Source organism: Chiroxiphia lanceolata, chromosome 8, assembly GCF_009829145.1.
Source record: "Chiroxiphia lanceolata isolate bChiLan1 chromosome 8, bChiLan1.pri, whole genome shotgun sequence".
Taxonomy (NCBI): Eukaryota; Metazoa; Chordata; class Aves; order Passeriformes; family Pipridae; genus Chiroxiphia; species Chiroxiphia lanceolata.
Window position 1 is genome coordinate 2,893,861 of NC_045644.1, and position 10,852 is coordinate 2,904,712.

At 48.8% G+C, this 10,852-nt stretch overlaps 1 protein-coding gene across 2 annotated transcripts; it reads right to left on the reverse strand.

Moving 5' to 3' along the window:
• Window positions 1–4,992: 4,992 nt before the first annotated feature.
• C8H10orf88 (chromosome 8 C10orf88 homolog) lies at window positions 4,993–10,014 on the reverse strand. 2 transcript variants are annotated; one of them, XM_032695388.1, is made up of 7 exons: window positions 9,795–10,014; window positions 9,510–9,701; window positions 8,404–8,476; window positions 7,847–7,859; window positions 7,653–7,759; window positions 6,525–6,994; window positions 5,122–5,543 (listed from the first exon to the last, which is right to left on the reverse strand). In XM_032695388.1, exons 1-7 carry the CDS (start codon window positions 9,953–9,955, stop codon window positions 5,315–5,317), a joined length of 1,245 nt encoding a protein of 414 aa, XP_032551279.1. In that variant the 5' UTR covers window positions 9,956–10,014; the 3' UTR covers window positions 5,122–5,314. The 2 variants fall into 2 exon arrangements, with proteins under 2 accessions (XP_032551277.1, XP_032551279.1); XM_032695386.1 differs by having other exon boundaries at window positions 4,993–5,543; window positions 7,653–7,859; window positions 9,795–10,012.
• Window positions 10,015–10,852: the final 838 nt, after the last annotated feature.

Here is a 10,852-nt window from a genome sequence, read left to right on the forward strand (position 1 = left end):
ACCCTTCCCAGGCCACAGACCCCATCAACCTCCTCAACCCTTCCCAGGCCACAGACCCCATCGACCTCCACGACCCTTCCCAGGCCACGGACCCCATCGACCTCCCCAACCCTTCCCAGGCAACGGAACCTCTCAACCTCCCCAACCCCTCCCAAGCAATGAACCCCCTCAACCTCCTCGACCCTTCCCAGGCCACGGACCCCATCGACCTCCCCGATCCATCCCAGGCAACGGAACCTCTCAACCTCCTCAACCCTTCCCAAGCAACGAACCTCCTCAACCACCCAAACCCTTCCCAAGCAACGAACCCCCTCAACCACCCAAACCCTTCCCAAGCAATGAACCCCCTCAACCTCCCCGACCCTTCCCAGGCCACGGACCCCATCGACCTCCCCAACCCTTCCCAGGCAACGGAACCTCTCAACCTCCCCAACCCTTCCCAAGCAATGGACCCCCTCAACCTCCCCGACCCTTCCCAGGCCACAGACCCCATCGACCTCCCCGATCCATCCCAGGCAACGGAACCTCTCAACCTCCTCAACCCTTCCCAAGCAACGAACCCCCTCAACCACCCCAACCCTTCCCAAGCAACGAACCTCCTCAACCACCCAAACCCTTCCCAAGCAATGAACCCCCTCAACCACCCAAACCCTTCCCAAGCAATGAACCCCCTCAACCTCCTCAACCCTTCCCAAGTAATGAACCCCCTCAACCTCCCCGACCCTTCCCAGGCCACAGACCCCATCGACCTCCCCGACCCTTCCCAGGCCACGGACCCCATCGACCTCCCCAACCCTTCCCAAGCAATGAACCCCCTCAACCTCCTCAACCCTTCCCAAGCAACGGAACCTCTCAACCTCCCCGACCCTTCCCAGGCCACAGACCCCATCGACCTCCCCGATCCATCCCGGGCAACGGAACCTCTCAACCTCCTCAACCCTTCCCAAGCAACGAACCCCCTCAACCACCCAAACCCTTCCCAAGCAATGAACCCCCTCAACCTCCTCAACCCTTCCCAAGCAATGAACCCCCTCAACCTCCCCGACCCTTCCCAGGCCACAGACCCCATCAACCTCCTCAACCCTTCCCAGGCCACAGACCCCATCGACCTCCACGACCCTTCCCAGGCCACGGACCCCATCGACCTCCCCAACCCTTCCCAGGCAACGGAACCTCTCAACCTCCCCAACCCCTCCCAAGCAATGAACCCCCTCAACCTCCTCAACCCTTCCCAGGCCACGGACCCCATCGACCTCCCCGATCCATCCCAGGCAACGGAACCTCTCAACCTCCTCAACCCTTCCCAAGCAACGAACCTCCTCAACCACCCAAACCCTTCCCAAGCAACGAACCCCCTCAACCACCCAAACCCTTCCCAAGCAATGAACCCCCTCAACCTCCCCGACCCTTCCCAGGCCACGGACCCCATCGACCTCCCCAACCCTTCCCAGGCAACGGAACCTCTCAACCTCCCCAACCCTTCCCAAGCAATGAACCCCCTCAACCTCCCCGACCCTTCCCAGGCCACGGACCCCATCGACCTCCCCGATCCATCCCAGGCAACGGAACCTCTCAACCTCCTCAACCCTTCCCAAGCAACGAACCCCCTCAACCACCCAAACCCTTCCCAAGCAACGAACCCCCTCAACCACCCAAACCCTTCCCAAGCAATGAACCCCCTCAACCTCCCCGACCCTTCCCAGGCCACAGACCCCATCGACCTCCCCGACCCTTCCCAGGCCACGGACCCCATCGACCTCCCCAACCCTTCCCAGGCAACGGAACCTCTCAACCTCCCCAACCCTTCCCAAGCAATGAACCCCCTCAACCTCCCCGACCCTTCCCAGGCCACGGACCCCATCGACCTCCCCGATCCATCCCAGGCAACGGAACCTCTCAACCTCCCCAACCCTTCCCAAGCAACGAACCCCCTCAACCACCCCAACCCTTCCCAAGCAACGAACCTCCTCAACCACCCAAACCCTTCCCAAGCAATGAACCCCCTCAACCTCCTCAACCCTTCCCAGGCCACAGACCCCATCGACCTCCCCGACCCTTCCCAGGCCACGGACCCCATCAACCTCCTCAACCCTTCCCAGGCCACAGACCCCATCGACCTCCCCGACCCTTCCCAGGCCACGGACCCCATCGACCTCCCCAACCCTTCCCAGGCAACGGAACCTCTCAACCTCCCCAACCCTTCCCAAGCAATGAACCCCCTCAACCTCCCCGACCCTTCCCAGGCCACGGACCCCATCGACCTCCCCGATCCATCCCAGGCAACGGAACCTCTCAACCTCCCCAACCCTTCCCAAGCAACGAACCCCCTCAACCACCCAAACCCTTCCCAAGCAACGAACCCCCTCAACCACCCAAACCCTTCCCAAGCAATGAACCCCCTCAACCTCCCCGACCCTTCCCAGACAACAGACCCCCTCAACCTCCTCAACCGTTCCCAGGCCACGGACCCCATCGACCTCCCCAACCCTTCCCAGGCAACGGAACCTCTCAACCTCCCCGACCCTTCCCAGGCCACAGACCCCATCGACCTCCCCGATCCTTCCCAGGCAACGGAACCTCTCAACCTCCTCAACCCTTCCCAAGCAACGAACCCCCTCAACCTCCGAAACCCTTCCCAGGCCACAGACCTTCTCATCCTCCCCGACCGTTCCCAGGCCACAGACCCCCTCAACCTCCCCAACCCTTCCCAAGCAATGAACCCCCTCAACCTCCTCAACCCTTCCCAAGTAACGGAAGCTCTCAACAACCTCAACCCTTCCCAAGCAATGAACCCCCTCAACCTCCCCAACCCTTCCCAGACAACAGACCCCCTCCTCCTCCCCAACCCTTCCCAGGCAATGGAGTCCCTCCTCCTCCTCCCCAACCCTTCCCAGGCAATGGAGTCCCTCCTCCTCCTCCTCAAGGCTCCCCGAGCTATAGGACAAAAGGCGAAAGAAGCACAAGTGGCAGCGTCGAGGTTGTTAATGTCCCCCAGTAAGAACAGCCCCAAAAAGGCTCCTTCTGCCCAGAAAACGTTGATCAACTTCTCTATTTGATCACTGCATTGCAGGATCTGCTACTGATTTCTAATATCACAATACACTAGGTGTAAATCTAAAGGTATTTAATCTTAACTGTCATTTAGTTCCTTAATTTCACATCTTTTGGGGCCGTATTGCAGATTTGTAAAAGCCTAAGCTTCAATAAATTCTCTCAAAGAATAATTGGATCAGCTGCTGGTTTTTTCTCATCAAGACTTTGTTTCCCCCTCAAAGTTTTCTTCCAGTTCTCCCCATTGTACCAAATAATTCAAATATTGAGCATTTAAGGAAGATTAACCTGCCTTACAGGTGCACACATCACAGTTCTGCTTTCTGAGCTCACAAAGAGAGAGAAACCAAAGGATAATTATTCTTTGTAACCAGTAATGCTGAGAACTTCCCTTAAATAGGAACTTATATTTGGAAAAAATATTGTACATATACTGAGGTATAATCTCTGCGATACATATAAACTATTATAATCTTTGCATAGGTCAGGTTTTATTAGGGAAGATTAGAACTATAAAAAAAATTGTACATTGAAATCAACTTCATTATAAGCATTTGCTTCAGTCTTTTTCTTTCAATATGCCTTCAGGTTATATCACTTTGAGCCAAGAAAGCGTTTCTGCACTTTAATGTTAAATTGTCCTACTTGGAGGGACTCAGTGGGTAAAAAAGTGGAAAATAATAATTTTCAGTTCATAATAGAGGAAAATACCTTGTTGATTACAAAATTGTGCAGGAGTACAGCTGTCATCTCAGAGATAGAGATGGATTAAATTTTGATGAGCTGGTGGATTTGGCCTGACTGTGAGAAGCCTATTTAAGGCCAATATTCAGTTTCCATATGACAAATATCACGAGCTGCCCTGTACTGAATAAGGCTGCCTGGAGTCCTGAGGCTCTGCCATACAAGAGAAAAAAAAAAAGTCCACTTCTTCAGCAACTTTTCCTTTTATGCTTCATCCCTTCAAAAAAGGGAGTAGAGCCATTCTGAAACTGGGCTTCTCCATGAACAACCTGGCCAGCTCTCAAAAGCCCAAATCCCACAGGTCTCCTATGAAGGCACAAGGTCTAATCTCTTACCTGGTGCTTGAGCCTTGGCATGGGCTGAGCAGGTTCACTGCCAAAGTCCTCATCCTGCAGGATGCTCGTCCTGAGCCAGAGTGTTTCCTAATCACATTTAGTTCCTACAAAACTCCATCACACTCGTAGCCCTGCTGCTCTGCTTCTCAAAGATGATGATTTTAAAGTGCCTGAAATCACATTTTCCCTGCTGTTGCATTCCTGGGTGCAGGCAGTGAGAAAAAGTGCCTGTAAATACTTGTCACAACAGTGAATCCTTGTTCCTTCGAAGTAAAAGGCACACTACTTTCTTCTGAGGAGCTGCTATTGTAAACCACCTTCCCTACATGTACTCTATCTTAAGTCAACTCCATCTGAGTCAAAAAAGAGTATGTGTCTACCTCAGGGTGTTTCTAAGCAAGCATGTAAAACCAAATTTTACAGGTATAAAGTACAAGATAATTAAGATCCTTTTTTCTCAAAAAAAAAAAAAAAAAAAAATCTTTTTTTCTTTTCAAATCACTTTGAAACTGCACCCGGCAGGAGTTTAGCTGAGGGACAACTGCAAGAGGTTTGTTCAAAGCAAATTGCACTCCCTTCCCAATCTGCTCCTGTGAGTTACAACCATCAGGATGTGACAGTCTTCTTAAAAGACATCAGTTTTCCTGGAGAAGAATATATCAGGCAGAGTAAATAAAGGTACTGGATTGTACATGTCTGTGCTGTTTGTTGAGTCAATACTAGCTTCCCCATGGATATTTTTTCCCAAAATGTCTTTGCACCATAAAGCCCCTACACAGTCCAAGTTAAACCCTATACCCCAGAATCAAGAAACAGAATGAAGTGTGAAGGGCGACCTTCCAAAAAAAGCAAACTGATTCTGTGCAGGTAAAAAGATATGCAGTAACTCAGTTTTATTTAGAGTTCAAACTGAAACTGGGGAACTGTTCATATGGCTTTCAGCATGTGTCCTTGAAATAAATAAGCCACAAAGGGCGTACAAAACTCTTATATTTAGGAAAAAAACACACGTTCTTAAGATCTTTCATAAAACTAACAACTGTGTACAACAGTGGGTAGAATTACAGTAACAAAATGCAAGTTAACAACACTGTGGTTCCTTACAGCTGTCAAATCCATAAATACTAAGCTTTGTAAAGTGTAACTGCCCTTAAAATATTTACACTGAAATCCTACATCTCTGTTCATCTCTCTCCATTGGAAAACCCTTCATTAGAATCATAGTGTGCTTGTGAAATTTTGTTTGGCTTTGAGTTCTGAACCAAGTCCATCAAGAGAACCATTTTATTGTCTATGTGTGTCTGAAGAGCCTGGATTTGCTGATCAATGTAGTCCATTAGCTTTTTCTCCATCAGATCCATATTTTTTGAGATGATCTTTTCCAAATAGGAGCAAATAGGCTGTTGTTCCACTCTGTAAAAAGAGTAAATATAAAAGTATAACCTATTTCTTAATGACAGGGAGCATATTAGAGATCTGGGCACTTGAACTTGCTTTAAATGTAAAATCTCATTTATTAGGCAATGAACTGTGGAAGGTATTAGGCTTTTAGCACAATACCCTGCCTACCATATTTTAATTTTCAATTTTTTCATAAACATTCTATGGTATATAGTCATCTTTCTTCAACCTTATTTTTTCAAAGGCTCAATGATGCCATAGAGAGCTTAGTTAGCTAAAACAAAATCCACACAACCCAACAGTACACACAGAGTAGAAATTCTGTCAGCATGGCAGACTTTGTCCTTCTCAGCAGAAGTGCTTCAAGAATTATCCAAACTATGCAGAATGCACTGCATTCTTCAAAAACAGTGCACTCTTTCAGGAGCTGGAGATATTCAGGCCCTATTGCAATCCCAGTTCCTACACAACATTCCTACAGCTCACAGTTTCCACTATTGTTCCTTAGGTATCAAACTGGGTGCCCTCTGAAGTCTGCTCTGTAAATGCCAACAGATGAGTAGGAACAGGTACACACTGAGTACAGCAAAAAGGTTGGGTCACATTGTGTGAAAAAAGGAAGACATAAGAATTTGGGAGGTAGAAGGAGTCAAAATGAAAATGTAGCAAAAGACGAGAAAGACAAACTACACGTGTATGGAAATGCAGGAACATACTGTTTAAAAATTATAAGAGGTGAAATGGAGGTAAAAGACAAACAGTTTAGTAACAACAAATGATGTGATTTCTTCCAAAAAACTCCCACATTCAAGCAGCCCATCTGAAAAATTAGTTGTAATCACGCTCATTGCCACATAGCCTTCAAAAACACATGATCTAAGATTCAATACTGCTGTTAACGAGAATAAAATGCTGACATTACTCATTTTGTTTAAACTTGTCAATAAATACAGTAAAGCTACTACTTTCAGAAGTATCACAAACTTAACTCACCCAACACACTGAATGCCTTCCTCTTTAGCCACTGAGGTTTTCCTGAGCTGCCTCTCTCCATCTTTTAGCCGGAGGTGACTCACCTGACTGCACAAGTTTTGAAGGAAAGGAAGAAGCACCTGTGGGTTGGCTGCATTTGGGGTTTCACTCCCTTGCTCCTGCACGTGCAAAGATCCCACGACTTTCAAATCGTTTCTGACGTCAACTGCATTTTGCTGGGCAGCAAGTCTTCCAGAGTCAAAAGTATTCCCTCTCTCAGGTACCTCTGTGTTCAGATCACGACTTATTTTTAAGTCTTTATACACTGTTTCACTCGTTAAATGATTTTTAACAGGTAAAGGTTCACTGGCTGAGTAGCTTGGTGATGACTGAACAGCTGCACTGTGCAATCCATCTATTGCATGGTCACCTCCAAAGCTGGAATTTTTCCCCAAGATCCAACTAAGTTTGTCTCCAAGAGGTAAACTGTTCTGATGGGGACAAAAATAATACAATTAATAAAAGTAGTAAAATATACTGGAAATTATACAGTAATAACAATAGATATAACTCAGCATTCTACTAGTGTGATGTAAAGATTTTAAAAGTAGTTCTGAATTATATTCTTATGGAAGAGGTTTTCCCTGTACACATGATGTGTTAATTATCTTGTCACTCTCTAAGAAAAGAGCTTTACAGGCTTTTTACTGCACTGTGTCCCCAGGACTGAACATTTTTAACATCAGATGGATTCAGGATTCTGTTGGAACAGTTCACTCCACAGGATCAGGATCTAAGTCAAGCAAATGCTCTGTAAGAGCACATTCCCTTTAGTTGAAGGTGACATGCTCATAATGACCATAAAGGTCAAAACCAGCCCATCTACCTGCATCCCAAAATTCCAGGGAACGTGCCCACCATGCTTGACAAGCAGTGACAGTGAAGTTTAAAATAATAATGAAGAGTTATTAACTCTGGTGTATGCACAATGGAGTACACAATCTTTACCCACTGCACTCACGTGAGTGGCAGATTACAATGGCAGAAAGTGTGGGTTAAAAAACCCCCATAAAATCTTTTTCACTAAATCAATTTAGAACATTCTTAAACTGGAAAGGTCTGAGATCAGTACTGTTCATGGTGACTTACTTTCTGCTGACATCGGACCATGTCCATGAGCTGCTGAGCACCTGGAGACAACTTAGATCCCATAGATTCCATTATAGTTTGCACTCTGTCTAGATCTATGCTTGAGCCTAGTGAAGGAAAATCAGTTGCTAGTTTTGCAGACACTGCTTTCACTTCTATAATTATTTTACTGATGAGTACTCTTTGTTTCTCACCAAAGGAGAGCAGCTATTGCAAGAAGAAAAAAAAATATTTCAGTTAGGAGAAAAAATAGTTTCAATTTCTTTGTACACAGGGGACAATGCATTGTCCTTTGAGTCCTGGGAAAAACTATGCTGAACTCTTTTCCAGGGAAATTCAGCCAATTTCTCCTTGCTACTATTCCCCAGAAAATTCTGACTGGAACAGAGGTGCCTGAGTGCCCCGAAGATAAATCAGGCTCTGATCTTCTAAGCATGTTAGAGTAGTGGCCATATGATTTTCAAAAGCTTAAGCTAACAGTTCTAATTACAGATCTGCAGTTTATCTGGTTTATGATTTTTTTCCTCTAAGACTAAATTACCTGCATCATATAAAGTTTTCATGAAAACCGAAATACAAATTTAAAAGAACTCTGCTATCAAGACAAAGTACCCAACTAACAAATTTTTAGGTTATTACATGAAGTGATGAAGGGTATAAAGCCAGTAACTTGATGAAGAGCAATGCAATTTAGTCAATTCAGTGATTAAAAACACCAAGAAAAATACAACAACTGTGTTTAGTTCCTTACCTTAATTCTACAGGAGGGCGCAGGGCATTCAAACTTATGGTACTTGTGGTATAAAGTAACCTCTTCAGGTTCACTACAAAAATAAAATAAATGAGCTGTGACAGCAATACACAAAGTACTACCGTTATTTGTAGAAATACACTACATTGGTAAATATTTAGGTAAGAAACAAGACCGAGCCAACATATTTCTAATGCCGTTTTAATGTTTCTAAGAGTAGTTTTAGTTTCTAGTTTCGAGCAGTTTTTTAGTTTCTAATGGCAGTTTTAATGCTTATATGCAAGTTGTAATAAATCTTACAAAACATGTACATAAAAAATCACTTGTATGTGTAAATACACTATGTACTAGAGAAGCTTTTGAGGTTCACTACGTTATTCACACACCTTCCCTGAGGCTCTGAGTCCTCTGGTTTCTATTTAGCTAATTAAGATGTGCCACGTAATTACTTACAAATAAAACAGAAACATTGCTTTATTTTCCCCAACAAAGTATGGAAGGGAGTATCAAAGGGGAAAATAAAACATTCTTTTAATTTCCTCTCTTTTCCTTTGAACTGTGGGATGACTACTCATTAAAGACACAAGAGATCTTTCCCGAAATCACAGAATGGTTTGGATTGGAGGGGACCTTGAAGAACATCTCATTCCAACTCTTCTGCCATGAGCAGGGACACCTTCCACTATCCCAGGTTGCTCCAAGCCCCGTCCAACCTGGCCTTGGACACTTCCAGGGATGGGGCAGCCACAGCTTCTCTGGGCAACCTGTGCCAGGGCCTCCCCACCCTCACAGGGAAGGATTTCTTCCTCATGTCTAATCTAAACCTGTTCTGGCAGTGGGAAGCCATTCCCCCTTGTCCTGTCACTCTATGCTCTTATAGTCTCTCTTCATCTCCCTTGAGGGCTCCTTTCAGGCACTGGAAGGCACAACTAGGTCACTCCGAAGCCTCCTCTTTTCCAGGCTGAACAACCCCAATTCCCTCATTTTCTTTTTTAAAGACATCAGGTCTTTCACGGCAGGAGCCCCTCGCAGAGATACACACACACAAAACACGAGGCTTCCTGGAGGCCGTGAGTGCCTCTGGCCCCTCCGCGCCCCGCACTCACCCCGTGTCCCGGCGGTGGCCGCAGCTCTGTCCCCGGCCGGTTCCGCAGTACTCCTCTCCCACGTACACCTCCATGTTGCGGGCCTGGCTCAGGATCCCCACGGACACCATCCCGGCGCCGGGCCGGCACTCCAGCCGCAGCTCGCAGGGCTCCTGCCCGCGCTCCCGCCGCTCCACCACCACGGGCTCGCCGCTGCGGGGGGAAACCACACGGACGCGTTGTCCCGCCAGCCCCGCCGCCGCCCGGCCCCGCCCGGCGCCCCCTCAGCCCGCCCGCCGCCCTCACCCGGGCTCGCCGTCCGCGGGGCCCCGCCGCAGGCACAGCGCCCGGGACAGGCCGCCCGGCGGCGCGCAGGGCCACGAGCACCGCGCCGACACGCAGCGCGGCCCCCGGGCTCCCTCCTCAGACTCCTCCGACTCCTCCGGGGCAGCGCGGCCGCTCGACATCGCGGCGCCCCGGGCAGCGGGAGCCGCGGGAAGGGAGCGAGCACCGACCGCCCCTCAGCGCCGCCGCCGCCGCCGCCGGGACGCGCCTGCGCCGCCAGCGGGCTCCGCGCGTGCGCAGTGGGGCGCGGCGGTGACCGGGAGGTGCGCCCACGCTGTCCGGGGGTCACGGAATCCCGGGATGCCGCGCTTGGAAAAGACCTCTGAGGGAGCCGAGTCCAGCGTGTGCCCCTACACCAACTTGTCAGCCAGGCCGTGGCACTGAGTGCCACGTCCAGCTTTTCCTTAAACGCCTCCATGGACGGCGACTCCACCGCTTCCCCGGGCAGCCCCTTCCAATGCCTGATCATTGCTCCTGATGCCCGACCTAAACCTCCCCTGGCGCAGTTAAGACAATGTCCTCTCCTCCTGTCGCTGGTTGCCTGGGAGAAGAGGACGACGCTGAAGTTGTGTCACGGGAGGTTTCGTTTGGATCTCAGGAAAGGGTTCCTGCCCCAGAGGATGGTTGGGCACGAACAGGCTCCCCAGGGCAGTGGGCACAGCCCCAAGGCTGACGGAGCTCAAGGAGGGTTTGGACAACGCTCTCAGGGACAGGGTGGGATTGTCGGGGTGTCCTGTGCAGGGCCAGGAGCTGGACTGGATGATCCTTGTGGGTCCCTCCCAACTCAGGATATTCCGTGACTCTGTGACAGCCACCTGGCTACAAACTCCTTTTGTTCCGTCTGCCCAGGGTCCGCACATGGGGTACCATGGTCTGGTTGACAAGGAGGTGTTAGGTCATAGATTGGACTCAACAATCTCAGAGGTCTTTTCAAACCAAACTGATTCTGTGATTCTGTGAAACTTGCTAATATGGCAAAGTTCAGAGCTACTGGATTCTCTCTCCCAAGTTGTGTGCTG